Source organism: Larimichthys crocea, chromosome XVI (assembly GCF_000972845.2).
Source record: "Larimichthys crocea isolate SSNF chromosome XVI, L_crocea_2.0, whole genome shotgun sequence".
Classification (NCBI taxonomy): Eukaryota; Metazoa; Chordata; class Actinopteri; family Sciaenidae; genus Larimichthys; species Larimichthys crocea.
Window position 1 is genome coordinate 5812427 of NC_040026.1, and position 18588 is coordinate 5831014.

The 18588-nt window shown below is 42.4% G+C and overlaps 1 protein-coding gene across 12 annotated transcripts in view; it reads right to left on the bottom strand.

Moving 5' to 3' along the window:
* Positions 1-2468: 2468 nt before the first annotated feature.
* The window catches only part of cacna1g (calcium channel, voltage-dependent, T type, alpha 1G subunit), a 232489-nt gene continuing 216369 nt past the window's right edge, over positions 2469-18588 (bottom strand). For 9 of the 12 annotated variants that reach the window (XM_019255526.2, XM_027289253.1, XM_019255535.2 and 6 more), the window contains 7 exons: positions 17266-17344; positions 16760-16881; positions 14851-15279; positions 13223-13375; positions 7720-7924; positions 7316-7485; positions 2469-3744 (listed from right to left, as the gene is read on the bottom strand). In XM_019255526.2, coding sequence (XP_019111071.2) covers positions 2725-3744; positions 7316-7485; positions 7720-7924; positions 13223-13375; positions 14851-15279; positions 16760-16881; positions 17266-17344 — 2178 coding nt within the window. In that variant the 3' untranslated portion in view covers positions 2469-2724. The other 3 variants (XM_019255537.2, XM_019255536.2, XM_019255538.2) reach the window with 2 other exon arrangements.

An 18588-nucleotide genomic window follows, 5' to 3' on the forward strand; every position in this document is an offset into this window, starting at 1 on the left:
TGACACACATATTCATACAAGCTCCAATGTAATAACATAGTGTATTATAACATATGTATTACATTTAAGTCATAGAAGTCATAGAACTAAGCTCCAAGTTATCCAAAAAATAAATACACTGAAATCTGAAGGTAATTGTTTTTACAATACTTTTTTTTTTTTTTTACCAGTTCTGCTTTCTTTCTTTCATCTTCCCATGAAACATCAGTGAAAACTAACATACCAGTGAGCTACTTTAAGGGGGGTTGCTTCTAAATTCTTCAGCAGCAGGAGCTGCTCTAAATGATATCAATGTGTCATTATCACTGTTTAAAGCTGCTTTGTTTCTTTGTTTCATTTTCACATCATTATGTGAGTTTCCACAGACAATTGTTTATTAACGACATGCGCCTTAGGAGTTCTTTCTGTGCCTGCAGAGATGTTAGCACTTTCATAATTACGCATGGAACATGATCTAAATCAATCTTATGCATTAAAGTCTGTCCAAATATTTACACTTTGAAGAGCATAAACAAATACAGAGCTCAGAACACTGTGGGTGAGCTCTAGTTTGTGTCTTTAGATTTGAATACATTGATGAAATGCTAATTTGTATAAAAGATTGTTTATATGCTACTGTACTTGTCATGACATCCCACACTGATCATTAACAGCAGAGATGAATATTGTATTTGAATATAATAATATATATAGTGGCTCTTGGATACGTCCTCCTCTGATCAGGTTTGTGTTGCCATGTTTTTTTAATGCTGTTGTTTGTGCTAAACGCTGATGGGAGATTTTAGGCTGCATGACAACACTGGTGCTGGAACATCCGGAGTGAGAGCTCAGAATGCAACGGGTGATACATCATTCTCACTGCTGTACAACAATGCAATTATACATATTTGAATGAGATAGTTAAAATCAAAACATGTAAAGGTCATAAATCATCTTTGCTGTTACAGGGAGGAGAAGACGGAGATGCTGTTTCAAATGGAGGAACCCACGAGACATCAACTTTGATCTGATATACAGCCAAAGCTCTTTACCCTGCTGCTTGCTGATAACAACTGACAAATAGTGCAGAAATGTTAAAATAATGCAGACTGTGTGGAGCAATCATTATTGTGCACTGACTTATCCTGAAGGAGTACAACTGATTTTGGAGAAGGTTTGTCAGGGCTACATGATGACAGCAGAGATGTCTCTTGCTGTAAAGTGTAGACAAAGTTTAGAAAGGTGGAGATGAGACACTGATACAAAATGAACCACTGGGGAAACCAAACCCTTATCTTGGTTTGAAGATGTTATGCGTGATGCAAGGGGTTAACAGAAGATGCCTATGGTGTAGATTTTGATTAATAGTTCAGTGTTGGATTTCACCTGCTGATCCTGCAGCAGGACAACTCTTGATGGATGTATCATGGGCGATCGTGTTGAGTTCTGTTTTAATTCATTCAGCCTCACACTCCTAGAGCTCACATTGGAAAGTCAAAATCGATCTTGGCTCAGCTTCATCTGTTGTATTAATGATACATCATTCATACAGGTGTAGACTCTCTATGCCCCACGATTAAAAACAACATTTTACTTACCAAGACGTCCATGGAAAGATCAGCTCTGTCTCATGAGGTCAAATTTATTATGCATGTGTGTTCATGTGAACAAAAGAGTTGTGTGTCTGCAGTGACAGTCCATTGTTCACTCAGATCAAATGTGAGGAATGGACATCAATCTCTTGTCCAGAGGGATAAAATCTGCTGCAAACACACCTGAACAACCCGACAGCCTGAACAAAAAGTGGGATCATCATGTTCTAAGAAGATAAAAAAAAAAGAAGAAATGAACAAAGACTGTATGATCAATTTGAAATGTTTTTCTTAAATACTTTGGAGCAGACTGAGACACCCAAGAGAATCAAGCAATCAATAAAAAAAACTTCAAGTGGAGACATCATTTTCCTCTAACAATCAAACCCACGACGGTCTAATGCGTGTGCTTAAAAATCCAAGCTCAGTTTAATGACTTGTTTTTTTTATATATATATTTATATATTTTTCCTACAAATACATGGTTTTCAGCACTTTGAAAAACGTTCACTTTCCTCAGTAAACCAAGAAAGCTAGAAATATCCTACAGTGAAAAAAAGAGACAAAGACAAACCATTTTGACAAAAAAAAAGAAAGAAAATCACAAAAAAGACATTAAAATAACGATCAAATGAAATTAAAAAAACAACATCCTGTACAAACACTATGGCCCAATAATTTAAGAAAATAGTGTCTCTAAAACGTTCATATTGCTTTGTACCTCCACTGACCGGGCAAAGCCCACCCTGTGTGACACCAGGCAGTCCAGATAATGACCACAGAGGGCGCCAAATCCTAGGTGCCGATGTCACTCCAGGTTTTGGGGTCAAGCTGCAGCCAGTGGCATGCAGGCGTAGCAGAAGAGAAACAGTCACGTCGGTGTTGTTGTTCCACGTGTTCTCTTCTTCTCTGGTTGTTTTGGCAGTAACAATACAAAGACAAGGGATGGTCACACTACTACAGTACTGTACTCCTTATGAAACCAAGGATGTTTTTTACTGTTTCTTGTAGTTTTACCATTATTACTCTCTACAGCATTATTACTAGAACTATCACCATCACAGATACACAGAGTGCATCATGTGTTTGTGTGTGTGGAGGGTTCGTCTGGCTGTGTGCGTGTGTGTGTGTCTGTGTGTTGGAGTATCAGTGTTCAGTGCTCGGAGCTCGTCTTCTCGAAGGAGAAACTGGGAAGAGTCAATAGCTTGGGGTTGGTGTTGGGGTTTGGCGAGCCTCCATCCTGTCCAGAACCCTCTCCAACTCCAAGGTCAAAGGAGTCCTTGGAGTCGCTGGAGGGCGCTCTCCTCCTCAGGCAGGTGTCCCGGCTGGGTAATGGAGGGGGCATCCCCAATCCCCCGAGCCCCATGCCCCCAAGTCCACCCATCCCCGGGTAGAGGCCAGACTGAGGCTCTACTCCGTCGGGCGGGTCCACCGAGATGCACGGAGGGCTCATCTTCTTCTTGCGTCGGGGTGAGGGCAGCGAGGTCTGAGTTGGGGTCTGGCTGTGGATCTGCAGGCTGTCTGCTTGTGACACGAAGCCGGAGGAGGTGGAAGTGGTGCTGCGCTGGGGGCTGGACTCCACCGAGGAGCAAACCTCTACAGAGTGGCGTCGCGGGTCGTCCAGCCAGGAGTAAGGGCGGGGGCGGGGCAGGAGGACGCTGCGGCCCTGCGTGTCGACGCTGTGGAACCTCTTCAGCTGCCTCAAACATGGATTCCGGCTTTCCTGGCTGTCCGCGTAGCTGCTGTAACCCTCGTTACCGCCATCACCACTGTCCTCCGCCATGATATCGTCACTGCCTGCAAACCCTGTGCACGTAATGAGGGACACTTCCTGATCCACCGAGGCTTCCTCCAGTTGGTGCGGCCTGGCTGGTAAGGGCGGAGGAGGCAAGGAGGAGGGGGACGGGGATGAGGAGGTGAGGCAGTGCTGGTCGTGAAGCTGGGTGTGCACGCTGGTGGGGCGCGAGGGTTTAGGGGAGGCGCCTGGTGTGGCGGGGACCAGGCAGAGAGCAGGTTGCTGATGATGATGGGAGCAGGGTGAGGGAGAGTTTGAGGAGGAGGAGGAGGAGGAGGGGGATGGAGGGAGGCTCAGAGAGGCCACATTCACAAGTCCTTCATTGCTCTCCCCTCCGTCCGAACACAGGGCCTCCTGAGAGTCAGTAGACACCGCAACCTGGAACACGGGGCATGGAGGGAAGAGGAGAGCAGGTGGGATGAAATATTTAGGAGAGAGGGGTGAAGAGGAGGAGGTAAATATGTGATGAGAGGAAGGGAGGGGGAAATGGAGGAGATCGGGGGTATGGAGAGGATCAGGGAGGATGAGAGGGGGAGACTAGTTAGTGTGAGGTGATGAGGATGGAAAGCAGCAATCTGGGTCAAAGTTCACAGTGTGACCGGCCTCAGCCCTCTCTGCACTCTTCACTGGTGGCAGCGAAGGAGTTAAATTGAACTTACAACAATCTTCCATGAATTATATGATGCCAACACACTGCTGGAGCAAAGTTGAGCAAACAGCATTTGGTGTTATTATTAAATGTGTTCTTTGGTTTCGTTTCTTTAATTTATTGCACAGTGCTTCTGTCGAGGGAGAGACATTTTTCTACATTCACAGCTGAGGGGAATAAATGTTAAATCCCCTCCGCCTCCACTCAGAAATTAATTACTGTCGTGGCGTCACTTCTTGTATATTTGAGCTTCACTGTGCAGAATGATGTATTTACACCAGAAGGCTGTTTTCACGTTCGTCTGCTGAAGGGGGGAAAGTGCATGTGCATACCAGCAGGACTTTGTGACATCACAGATAGTTTAGAAGCCAATCGTGATCCAATATGCAACCCGACACAGAGAGTGGACAAGTCTTAGATCTTGTGTACAGCAATTAAACTTTGGAAATCTTTACATACTGGTAGATTCTGGATCTTTTAATGAGGTAGAGTCACTTCAACATGTTTTCACTAAAAACAAACTACAAATTAATTGAACTTTTTGTTTCAAACCCAAATCATTATTTAAAGCAGACTATTTTTAGTTTTACATGTCTGGAAGGAGACAAAAAACACTCCTCTTAACATCATAGTCATGAATCTTTTAGACAAAATGACTTTGCTTTAAGAAACCTTCACCTAAATATAGACTTGCTGCATTTTTCTGTCAATCATGGCTCAATTTACTAGATCATAGACGTTTCTGGATATTACATATCAACTGAATGTGTACGCTGCTTTTTTTTTTTTTAGTTTACTCAGTTGACTGAGCGCCGGCTGACACAGTGAACTCTGAGCATGACCACCTTTAACCTTTGACCATTCACACAAAACCCTGCAGCACAGTTTCTCAGTTAAATTTACAACCAAATTGAGATCAGAGTTTCCATGCCGTCATCCTCACCTCTGAACTAAAACCGTCTGCAGGGTGTGAGGCCAACAGTCAGAGGGTAAACATAATAAATGTAGCTTCTGTTGGAGAGGAAGGGTTAGTAAGCACAATGAGTGCCAAAACTCATAAATTGTCCTCATGAACTCATGACTTGTTCCTCATGGACCACAAACTGTGGAGAGGATATGAACAGTATTTGAATTTAATTGCGTTAAATCGGGTCAATTCAAACATCTTTAATCTATAGAGGAAACAAGGCATGCATGAGTTTTAGGCCACAGCACTTCAAAATGTTTGGAATCATGAGTTTCCCTGCATGAGCCTGAATGGTGTGACCACAGGGACACCTAGTGGTCAAAGATATCACAACCGGGCTAGGCCAATCACCAGCCACGGCAATACAACACCAAGTCACTACTAATAACAGTGCATACTGGAACAATACTTTTAAAAAAAAGATCACCCTGTCAGACGTTTTGAAGCAAAATCGGGTTAAGTGCAATAACTACTGTACTCTGGTTAACAACTATGTACGTTTCAAGCACTAAAGCTAGTCAATAGAAAATTCACAAGTGCTCTATCACTGTGGTACTGTGTGTACAAAATGGCCAAATGCATATGGACAGCACTTGCTGTTCTGTAGCAATCCCCTGAGTTGTATAGTTTGTAGTGTAGTAAGTGCACTGCATTGTGGGAAAACCTCTCAGCCAAATAACATCTGCGTCTGGCTTCAGTACATTCTATCACTTGGCTACCGAATAATCCACTGATGCAATGCTACACCTAGCTCCTGACACTTGCAGAAGAACAGAGAAGAGTTCATGAACTCAAAGTTCCTTCAGGTAAAGATACCTGACAGAGAGTTTTAGATGCTTTGTGGCTGATGCTTAGCAGTAGACCAAAATCTAATGAGTGACAAAAGAAAAGGAGGAGGGATGCCTGTGTGTGTGTGTGTGTGTGTGTGTGTTAAGTCAGTCTGTCTCTTGGAAGATGAACATGGGAGTCCAGTGTTTCTGAAAGGCCCAGTGGTAGCTAAAGTCCACTGTTTGTGGCTGTTCAGAAACAGGAGTATCTGTGTTTGAGCAGTAGCTCAGGGTCGGGCGGCTTTTGGGCCCAGCTGAGCTGAGGTCAGAGAATAACAGATACAGATATGGAGCATGAGCCAGCAGATAAAGTTAGAATACCAGGAATACCAGGAAGAATGGGAGAAAGAAGAAGAGAAGAAAAGTGGAAATGTTTAGAACATGCAAAGAGGAAAGAGATTTAAGAAAGTTCTACACCAATTTTTATGAGCGACACAGTCTCAGGACCACAACTGGGGAGAAAATGTAAAGTTTTGATTAAAAAAACTTGAAATATTTGAAGACAAAAGTTGTTGTTTTCATGAGAACTTCTATAAGAAAGAGTGAGTTCATTATAAAAATAAAGTCGTCATTCGCTGAGTCTCAGCAGTAAGAGATGGTAGGATTACTTTAGCAACGGAAATGTCAGAAGATATAACAACAACAACTGATGCCTGTAAAAGCCTGTGCTTTGATCACTGTGCTCTTGGGCTCAGCTGTCTGGAGGAAACCAGCCAGTGCTTCAACACACGCCCAGTTATGTCAGCGGTAGTAAAACCAAAATGAGCCAATCTGTCAGGAAAGGGGGCAAACATACTGCTGCTGTTTCTTAACTTAAAGATATTCAGAGACTTATTTTTAATATCATTACATAACAAGTATTTGTAAACACAATATATGCATGCATACAATGGTTTACATTTTGAGTTGTGTACAAGAATAATTGTACAATGTTACGTCATTGGTGAAAACAAAAACTTATAAAGTCAGAAGAGTTAACCTCAGATCGTTACAGCCTTCATTTGGACATTTACAGTAAGCTGATAAGACTCGCCTGGAATTATACTGATATTTGAATTTAAATCTTTCTTGTGATATTCCAACTCGATTTCTGAAATATGACATTATTATTTTGAAATATAATTTATGATGACTTTATTCTAATCATAATAAATGTGTCTTTTTCTTCTTTTTTTGTCTGCTTTCTTAAAATATTACAACTTTTTTCTCAAAACTTTTTTTGTTTTTTTTCCCCAACAGTGGCCCTAATACTGCTGTAATTACAACCCAACAGGCTTCACTTTCACCAAACACTCAAGAAGATGTTTCAAATGAGCTTTTTGTCTCTGCTAGAAAGTGCTTCACTTGAAATCAGCCTCTAGCGTTTGGTATGGATTAAAACCTCCCCATCAGGGGGACTAAGTGACACCTGGTTGAGAACCACAGACATAAAAAAACACACAGCGCAGGTACAGACAGGGGGATACTGTAAAAGTGAAAATGAGAAACAGTGATGGTTTTAGTCACCTGTCTGCGGAGCGTGCGGCTGAGCGTGTGTGCGCGTCTGGGAGGGGGTAGTCGTGGTATGCTCTCCGAGTCTGAGTGGCTATGGGGGCTGATGGGTCTGAAGAGGTCTGTGGGAACAGCCAGCTGCTGGGAAAACTCCTCCGGTTGTGAACGCACCGATCCACTGGAGCCTGCACACAAACAAGCACAGTATGATGGGTAAGTAACAACAAAACACTTACAGCTGGCGTTGATACACAGAGCAAATGAACTGTATCTCCATACAGCCATTCTGTTCAAATTTCAAGGCCTCTCATTTCTGTCCTCTTCCTAATGAGGTGTTTCAAATCCTGGATCAAAACAAACAAATACTGTGGTGTCTTAAAAAACAGTAAATCACATGTTCTGGTTTCACTTCACATTACCTGATTGGGCCCTGTGGGTGCCCAGTATGTGCTGGGGCCCCTGTGACTGTGCTAGAAGCTGTGCTGGAGTGGCGGGTTGGCCGAAAGGTTGCGGGGGGAGAAACATGTAGCTGTCGTTGGGCAGGGAGTGTGTGCGTCCCACTGTGGGCTTCCTGACACTCAGCAGGTTGTCCTCCAGTGGCTCCCCGGGGTCGAGCTGCTCTGTCTGGGGGAAAGAGAAGAGAGTCAGGGTCGTCCCTCCTGGCGTATTCTTTAACTCAAGCATCTACACACACCTTCTGACACATTCACAGCTGATATCTCTCTAAGACACAAAGAGACAGTAGTCATCAGCATACACAGAAAACAGGCAGGATCTTTGCATGTTGGAGCTGACTGACGCAGAGCTGCCACAGATCACAGAAACAAGACCGTGATGGGTAGAAAATTCCAAGCACTTTTTAAAAAATCTGTGTCTTGTGTCCGTATTCACCTTCTGAAGTCAAGTAACTTTACATAAGCCCGCTCTGTGATTGTGTGTCAGCTGAGGCAGTGTCCTGCAGCCTGAACCATTACAGAACCAGTTCACATTCATCACAGAGCTACTGGAGCTCCACCAAACACATGACAACTCAGATAGGAGTGAAAACTACAACTCCAGTGGACAGAGCACGAGTACAAACACAGAAGAGGACCGATAGGAAAGGATTACGAGAAAAGACGTGGACTCACATGTAAAGCAGATAGGAAAGAGACAGAAAACTGAAGAAAAGAAGAAGAAGGAGGGAGGACAGAGAGTGAGAGAGAGAGAGAGCTCAGAGAAGACAGAGGAAAGAGAAAGAAAATAGGTAAGAGTAGAGGCGAAGGAGAGAAAACTTCAAACTGGCAGGTGAGGAGGCGCACTACTCTACTGGACTGGACTGGACTGGACTGGAGAATAACACACATTAGGCTGAAAAGGTGGAATGAGAAAGAGAAGACAGAGTTGGGAGCACATGGTTAGATTCGCCAGGGGTCTTTCAGCGCCTCTTGTACTCCTCTACCTCTTCCCCTGCCTCCTTTTCTTTGTATTTGTCCCAGCACAATCTGATTAACAGTGATTCCATGTCATGCGCCGGCCGGGTGTTCTCTGTTTCTGACAGATGGAATATAAATTGATCCCACACTGCATTTCTGGCCTGCGTGGGCCAAGGTTACAGTGACCCTCTCTGGGGGGAAGACATGTGACTGCAGAGAAGTGATGTGATCATTAATGAGTCAACCTGGTTGTTAATTATACCCTGACAACCAGATGACATTCAATTCATTTTCAATTTAAAGGAAGATGTCCTTTTCCACAAAGTCCTCTGGGACAGGCTATCATAGAGGGATGTATCGATTCATTCTGGTGAGGATGTCTCTGTGCATGACGACGTGTCCTGGTGTGAGAGAATAATAATGGAGGAGGTGTTGACAAAGAAGTGGAGTAGCGGTGTTCCTTCCATGAAGTTCATTACTTTCTAAATCAATACCATGAGAACTTAATGCAGCTGACTCACATATTGTTGCAATAAATCAGTGTGTGCACTCACACACTGATTCATGATAGTTGGTCAGACTGTTTACCCTCAGTTATGAATGAAGTGTTCTAATATATGACTTTAATTCATGCCAACGATATCAGACTCATATTCAGGACGAATATGTGAATTTATGTACAAGTACACTGGATAACACTTTATTTTATGGGTCTGTAATTTCCTGGTAATCTCCTCAGAAGTTTCCTGGAAAGAATGATGTAACCTGGAACTATTTCCAGAGAAAATAGAGACTAAGTTCTGATAAAGTTAGAGAAGCTTGGTGTGTTTGTTTGTAAGCAGCAAAAGGCACCATTATATGTCAAATGAATAGTTATAATTTTTTTTTTTTTTTACTGTCTCCACTGTCACTGTAAATAATAACAAATCACACAGTTCTTTCCAGGAACTTTCCTATAACTTTACAGCTACATATGAGAAATTAAAGGAAACTATTTGACCTGTATAATAAAGTGTTAACATATTTTGATATGTATCTGTATCTGTAAATGTCTGAGCCCCCCTCAGTGGTAGGATCAAAAAGACACCTTGACCCCTTTAATTCCTGATTATAGCTGCCACTTTGTAGCTTTATTTAGAGCTAAATGTTTAGCTAAATGCTAAGCTGACTTTATAGATTTATTGAAAATAGCTGACTGCATATGAAAAACTTTGATTGGGGTGGTGAGAGGGAATCAAAACAATAACAGGTCTGAAAAAGGAGCTAAAATAACGTTCTAAAGCTCAGTAGAGCTGAGTTGGGGATGACTTTCTATGGGTTCATTAGGAGCGACAGGTGGGTATGTGCTCCATTATCAATATAAGAAAATGATAATAGCTGCTTGAAATGTTTCAAATTGTGTTGGGACTATGGGTGCAAATTAACTGTTTAGCTAATTTAGCATCCCTAGTGTGTGGCAGTAGTGGGGGGACAAGAGGCTTTGGAAGTACCCTGGGAAAGGAAACACTACAAGAAACTGCAGAGGGAAAGAAAGAGATGGAGAGAAAGAGAGGAACTGTCAGTACATTGCATTCCAAACTGGTTAGAAAGAGGGGGTTAAAATCGTCGGGGGCCGAGTCGTCTGTCAGAGCTAGGGACCAGGATTTCTCAGAGGCCAGAGACAGAGCTTCCATCTCCGCTAGAGGGATCTGGGCAGGGAGAGACAACGGCTTGTGAGCAGAGAAAACAAAACGCACACTTCGTGCACCACAACAAAAGTAAAGACGCTACACACAGAAAAGACCTGTAGCTAACAGGAAAATACATGTTTGAAACGACACATAAAAAAACTGGAAGTGTGCAGCAGAGCGGAACAACAAGCCAACATTTATAGAACGCACATGTTTTCTCACCTGTAGACATTTTAAACTGGATTGCTTGCTCTTATTGCAGTGAGGTTAACAACAGCAACATATTGTCAGGGTACAGACACACAACAAAATGTTACACGTGATGCAGATGAGACAGCCACACTCTCACAGAAACACACAATTAAACAGGAAGAGGATTCATTTACGTAGTATGAATTATAATAGTGGAGGCTTGATGTTGAAACCTGTAAGTGCCTATAGCAGGGCGTAAATATAGGCAGCACATGGAGAGAGTGACAGGCATGTCGCCAGCCTCAAGTGACTGTTCGAGGAACTGCAGTTTTTAGCACTTTCACATTGTCTTCACTTTGCAGCCATGGGGACTGCTGCTTGGTTCAATATCAAGTCACAGCTACATTTGCTAAATCTAAGATGCCAGTTTTGAATTAATTCACATCACTGAACTCTGGATCCTCGAGCTCTGCAGAGTTTTCAATCTTGCAGTGTTTAAAAGCTTTGAGCACCGCTGGCTTCTGTAAGAGGAGCTGCTGTTCATTTGGCCTCGTACGTGCTTAACGGGGGGAAATGCTTTCTGACAGGCAAATGGGCCATCCGAGCAGACAGGGGCACGGGGCCGAAACTGAATGGAAAACATTTCTGCTAACGTATCAGAAGGAGAGAGGTGGCCTATGGCGTCTGATAATGACATCTCAAACCCATTTAAAGCTTTTAGAAGATGGGCTTTAGCGATGCTAATGTAATTGGTCAACATTTGCCTTCAAATGAGGGAAAGAGGCACCCAGATGCATTATTCAGTGACTCAATGATCCACCGCGTATTGATTGAGCCATTACTCTGCAGACTGTGTGTGCACGAGTGTGATCTCCTTGCTTCAGGAATGTCTTTGGTGGGTTATCGCTCTGCTGCGACTGTTGGCAAAGCAAAAAATTCACATACATAAAGACAACAAACATGCTGCACGCACATACAGACACACATAGATGTGTAGAAGAGACAGAGCAAACTCTTAACTGTGTCACTGAGGCTGCTGAACCAGACCAAAACCCTGCCAAGCATGAATGAATATAAGTGAGTGGAGACGTGAGCGGGGGGAATGAGATCATAGCTGAGGCGGGATATGACGCACTGCACTGTGGTGGGCAACAGGGCTGGTTAGAAAGGGAAAAATATTCAATGTGGAGGAATGCCAGTACAAAAATGGTAATGGCTGTAGGGCTGCACGAGATGTACAAAACATCACATTAGCATTCTCAGCAATCTTATGAAATGAACTTTTACGGACAGTGCGTACTGAATTCCCGCATCGCTAACATTGCGGGCCAGAAACTCTGTACTCTACAAATGCTATCCATCTTTAAGTAATTTAGTCTGGTATTGAGTCATAAAATTTCATTTTTATTAAAACAAGTGGTAAATTCTGCCAATAGTGGTGAGATAATTTCACCTGTTTTTAATCAAAATCTATTGTTTCAAGAATTATCTCCATACATGTGCAGTAATCTGCTTTACTTAAACGGTCAGTTCACCCAATTTAAAACGAGCAAACATTTTGTCTAATCTACTGACCCCTTTTTTGTGGGATCATTTCAACCATACTTTTAATAGTAGATCATAGAAGAATTCTGATAAATAAAAATAACTTTTGAATTTTGTCTTGTTTCTCGCTATAACTCTTAAATTCACCTGGTTAACCTTAGATTGTTTTTTCTTTTAGAACCAATTTGATTTCATACACGTATCTGAGGGACAACATGTAAAAGTGTGAAATGTTATTAGTCATAAGATGCTAAATGACAGACATAAAACATGTATAGTAGAAGTCGATATAAATATGTAATAAAATACTGCAAACTGAATCAGAAAAATAGCCACATCAACACGCCTAATTACTCAATCAATGCATCTAAATAATAATAATGTTTCTGCAAATCACAGCCTTCAGTTAACTGACTTTTCAATATTCCAGCAACACCAGCTTTTCAGTTCCAAACAAGATGACACAGTTTCCTCCATGGAGGCTGGTAAAATTGTGTTTTTTGCGGCTCACACTTCTGTAAAATGATATTTAAAACAACAACATCTCTCTGTGTTTCCACTGAACATTGGGGTAATCCACAGAACCGCCTGTGGAAAGTTTTCAAACGGACAATTTCTTTGGTAGAAATTAGTTCCAGCTCTGCAGATTATCCTGAGTGACCGAGACATTGTCTTTGATTGTTGCTGTTTCATCATTATTATGTCATTATTAAATGCAGTGAGCACAACTAGAACAACAACACATTATCATTCATCTGTACTGCATTGGGGTTTGGAGGCAAAAATCTTAAACAGAGTAGATACGACTAAGTGGGAAAATGTGTCCTTTTGTAATTTAGATGAACTGACTCTTCAAAGGCATTATGACTTGTTTTAATAAAGTCCCTGCATGAAAAGGGATGAAGGATATGGATATATTTTGCCTCATGTAAAAGAAGACTGTCTGTAACCTTTCTGGATTTTGTCTTTGATAAAATTACAGCACCAACTACTGCACAGCTTCCATTTTCCCATGTGCAACCCAACATGTTGGAGAGAAACGAGACCCACTGGACTTATGAAATGAAAAATATTAAGTCATCATTCTGCTGATTATTGACCTTCTTGTCGGTGCTGTGCTTGCTGGGCTTGGGGGGCAGCGCGTAGTAGTGGCAGATAGAACCAGACAGGTTGTCCATCAAACTCAACTCTCCCTCCATTGAACCCTGGATGACCAGGGAGACCGAGTCAAACTGCGCTCTCCGCTGGACAAACTTAGATAATGCAGAAAGGAAAGACAGAGCAGAGAGGAAGGAAGGAAGAAAGGGGCAGACGTTTTGGACAAAAGACAGGGACGGGGGAGAGGAGAAGACCAGACGTCAAGACAGAGACACATGAAAAAATGTGGAAAGACAGGATGGATCACAAAGAAAGAAAGAAAGAAAGAAAGAGAGGGAAAAAGACAGTCAATCAGATAGAAACAAAAACAAGACAAAAGACATCCAAGTAGAAGAGGTACAATATACATTAAACTGTAACTGTTTCACTAAATAACTAGTAAAGACTTTCCTGAAGTGCAGAGCAACTGAACAGCCAATTCAGGCTCTCCTGTGATACCGTCTAATCCCACATGGGGGCACTACAAGACTGCGGTAGAGCTGTTCTCCCACAGGGCTGTTATGTTTTGAAAGTGCAGCTGAGGAAGACGGATAACATCTTAGAGGGGAAATATAATGATAGCGAGACCTCTATTTCCTATCCCCAAAAAGTTCCCTGCAGTCTGGAAATAGCCGCTGAAGTGAACAACAAGGCCCTGCAGTCCAGCTTTCCCATGGCACTGTGACCTATCCACGACTGGCATGCCTCGAACGAGGAACAGCCACACACACACACACACACACACACACACACACACACACACACACACACTGTCATGCATGCACGCAAACTGTAAACCATCCTATTGTGGGTCAGTATGGGTTAAACAGAATAATAAATTTGCATTATCCAGATAATTTTCTGGACACTTGACATAAATTCTGACTGATGCAGTTCATATGAGATGATGTCAATATTGAAAACAACCTGTCAGTTATGCCCCTGATTTCTGGACACATCACATGTAAACATATCCATTTATACTCTGAAATGACGCCAGAACGTGTCGTGAATATGTCCTAATATGGTCATATCCGCCATACTTTGTTTTCATATGGATCATGGTTCGTGCATTAGGGGACATTCCTGCAAAGAAATCCATTTTTTCAGAAACCATCCAGAATGTGCTCAGCGAGGCCAAGAGAATTAACTAATGGTTTGGACCAGATTCAGAACTAATGACCAGAGACGTGTGGGGGGTCATCAGACGGGTCGCACAGCCTGGCCCACAGCAGGAAGTGACCTCGGAGCATCTGTCATGTCGTGCAGGATGCTGCGTGACCTTACCTTGACGTTTTCTGAATGTGTGCAATAATGTGAATCATAATGAATATATAATAGAATAATGTGATTAAGGCGTTCATATGCAGCTATAAAACCACTGACATGTGGCATGGGGTTATTGAAAGTATCCTTGGGGATATGCATGACTGCAACTAAACAAACTGCTGTTGAGTTTTACAAATGAAGTGATTGTTTTCATGTAAAGGCAGCTGATGATCATGTTGAAAGACTACTTTCAAAATCACAACCAAAAATGAACACATGTATATTCATAATGTACAAGAAACACACAAAAAAATTGTTTCACCTCCAGTGGGGTCTCCATGCATAAAGCAGGGTCATCTCTGATGTTTACAGAGTCTCTGGTTATATCAGCAGTGGGCGAGTCCATAGGACCGTCCCTTTCCTGCTCTCTGTCCCCTCCTCCGGTGGACCTCCAGGGGGAACCCCCAGAACTTGACCTGTCCATGGCCGGAGTCAGAGGGTTAAGCTGGGGTGATCGCGTCGCCATCTCTGCTGCTTCCGCCTGGAGCCTGTTCTCGAGCTCCAACTCGGCCTCCAGCTCAGCCTCCTCCTTTGCTTCCTTGTTGCTCTCCTCCAGGTGCTTCATCAGGACAGCAATGACGACGTTGACTAGGACAAACTGAGCGGTCAAAACGAAGGAGACGAAGTAGATGGGAGAGACCACAGTGTTGTAGCAGGTGCTGGTCTCATTGGCACAGTCCCTTAATGTGTCCTGGATAAAGCATGAAAACATGAGCACGTTATCTAAAGCTTTACCAGCTGACAGCCAAACACAACACTGATGATGGATGATTCTGGATTATGTTCAACAGCGACAGTTTTGAATGCCCAATGGCAATTTTTAGGCATATTAGCAGCATATCTTTAGGGACGGCAATGTCGGACAGTCCTGAAATATCTCCATAATGGAAGTACTGTCATGACAAACCACCTGAATTCTAACAACTTTTCATCTAGTACCACTATGATGTTCACATGAAATACAGTATGTTGCCCTAACCCCCGAAACCGGATTCTCTATGCTGTTTGTGAGTCTGGCTTCCGGCCAGCTCGAGATGCTTTGTGTGAATTGACAGTGGCTGCTCGCGGTGTCCATCAAAAATAGAACAGCCACGTATTCCCCACGGAGCCGAGCAGAGGCCCGCTTCTGGGATGCTTCGGAAACGGACCGCATCTGTGCCTGGTGGAATTTGGGGGTAAGAAGACTTTGGTGATGAACCTTTAATCAAGCCACTTGCTGGTCAATGTTTTTACTTATCCAGTGAAATATCTCAACATCTACTATATATATTGGTACATTTAGTGCAATAATTTGTGGGTGTCTCCTAATGACTTTGATATCTTATTTTCCCTCTAACCACTGTGAGTTTGACACTTTTACTTTTTAATTAAATGTGTCAGCAGCTGTTGAAAGCATGAATATTTTTCACATTTATGTCCCCCTCAGGATGAACTGTAGTTGTAGTGCTGTTGATCCCCTGACATTTTATCTTTGTAACTTTAATTTGTACTTTACGAGGAAATACCTGCACAACTTATGACATTAATATATATATTATACATTATATGTATACTATACATTTACATTATATCTAAGTACTAACATTAACATGTTGATGTTAGTACTTATCTGGTAAAGCCTCACAGAGCTACTAGCTGCTACTTGTATGGTTAAAGTTAAAAGGTAAAGATCATGATCGTCGTACAAAAAGCCCTAAAAATGGGACACTGAGTCAGTTCTCTGTTGTGAAAGTCGGATGTACTATTTTGTCCATCCATCACCACGACCTCCACACTCTCACTTTCTGCCTCATTACATAAAGGGCGCACCACTACTACTGGCACTGAACGCTGGCATTGGACTTAAGTGCGTTGCATAATCGTCCAATAGCAATGTGATTTGCAGGGATACTGGTCTGAAATAGAACATAGAGAGAAGACAAACAGCCGTATAAAAGTGTTTAAAAACTACAGTCTACACCAGACTACAGAAAAGGCTTGGATTTGCTATTTGGCCTTGGCTGACGGGAATAATGAAGAGGGACAGCGCCGATTTGTAGTTATCTGCAAAAAGAGGATAAGCTGTCTCCATAGATGACAAGTTTTCACCACCAGATCTCCCTCTTGGGTTTTCTCCCAGATGAAAGTGTTGTATGTGTATTCAGGACTCTGAACTGCAGTATTAGTTTCACCTTCATTATGCCATTCCAGTTGTCTCCTGTGGAAACTCTGAAGAGCAGCAGAAATGCCATCCCAAAGTTTTTGAACGTGGCGTAGCGCCCCAGACCTTCACATGGGTGGAGCTCATCGCAGACTGGGAAGACAAGGAGGTGAAGGAGGTGCATGGAGGGGATAAGGAAGAAGCCAGACGGCAAGAGAGACATAGAGGGAGGTTGACTTTGGTGGATTTTCAGCTGTCACAACATAGAGCTTTGTAATGAAATGATAATAGCGGTTATACTATTGTATTACTTACGAGCTACTAGCTTCAATTAGATATCAGTTAGAGAAATCAATAAGGTTTTTCAACAAAAGGTTTAAGAAAGCAATTAACATCAGACAGATTAAAACCACAGAGGGGAGAATTAAATACTTGGCGCATGCCCGTGCATTGACTGGTGTGTTTGTGTGTGTGTGTGTTAATCTTTTGTGTGGGCTTTGTCTGGTCTGTCTGTATGCATGGTGCATGTGTCCTTACTCAAGTCACCAAACAGCTCCACTCCCAGCGCTGCAAAGATAAAGAAGAGGAGCATGAAGAGAAGACCCAGATTCCCCACCTGCAGAGAGGCAACAGGAAAAGAGAGGGGTTAGAAGAAGGAGAGATGCGCCCGGCGAAACAAACCAATAACAAAGGACAACAAACAGCTCATACCAATGAGAAAATAAATGAAGCGCCGTGATGAAGCAGAAAGGAGAAAAATATAAATTATGATACTTTGTTAAACCCCACCCTGGACAGAGATTGTCCAATCAATAACTTAGCAACTGGAACTAGGCGCAGCAGGCCTGTTAAGCTTTGGACTTGTCTTTGTGCTGAAGCATCAGCATGGGGCTGTAGTAAGAGAGATGTGTTTGTTTGGATAGCAGTTCCTTGATTTTACTCTTCCCCAAACCAGAAAAACAAAACAGTTTTCAGACTGTTCCAGGATATACGACATTAACATTATCAGCTCTGCCCTGTTCTATTATCTATAAAGTTTACACTCCATCAATTTCAGCTAAACTTGTTATCCAAGATGAGATCACGGTTGTCAAATATGTTGGTTAGTCTTTTGTTAGTTACACTGCAATAAATACAAGAACAATTCAGTTCCTTTTAAATCGAATATTTATGCTAATGTTAGCTGTCATCTCAGCTGACAAAATTAAAATTAGCTCGAAATGAAAAGCTGCTTTTTGTTTGTATCAAGAATGCAATGTTTAAACATGACTAAGAATCTTCTGTGTAAAGCTGCCTCTGAATGTAAATTTGAATGCAAAGGAGTGACTCACACAAAGGAGTAAAAATGTGAATAGACACATGAGGTGCAGTTAATCCGTGGAGTGAAAAAAATAATTGGAAATAACAGCTTTCCTTACAGAGATGAGTCTAGGTTATGAAAATCTTTGGGGTTCTGCCTCTGCCACTGTTAATGCTAATCAGCATGTGCAACCTGCTCACACCCCCACAACCCTCTATTATCGGATTTATTAATTATGAAAACTTCTGACAAGCTCTAGGAGGAATTGGCCTGGAACAACACTCAATCTCTCTCCGGATGACAGACAGAGGCAGTATCAAAGAACGCTGTGAACATAGACTGTTATTTTCTCTCTCAATTCAAACACTGCTGAAGTTGTTCTAATTTACCAACGCTCCCACCTTCAAATCCACCCACTATTGTTCAAAACAAAACCTCAAGCTACATTCACTTCCCAATCTCTCTGCGGGGGGCTGGTTATGCACATACGGGTCTCTAGAGTTTGCGAAAAAAGCTCATGAGAAACAACAGCGCCCTGAAACAGAAGAATGTGTACAAAA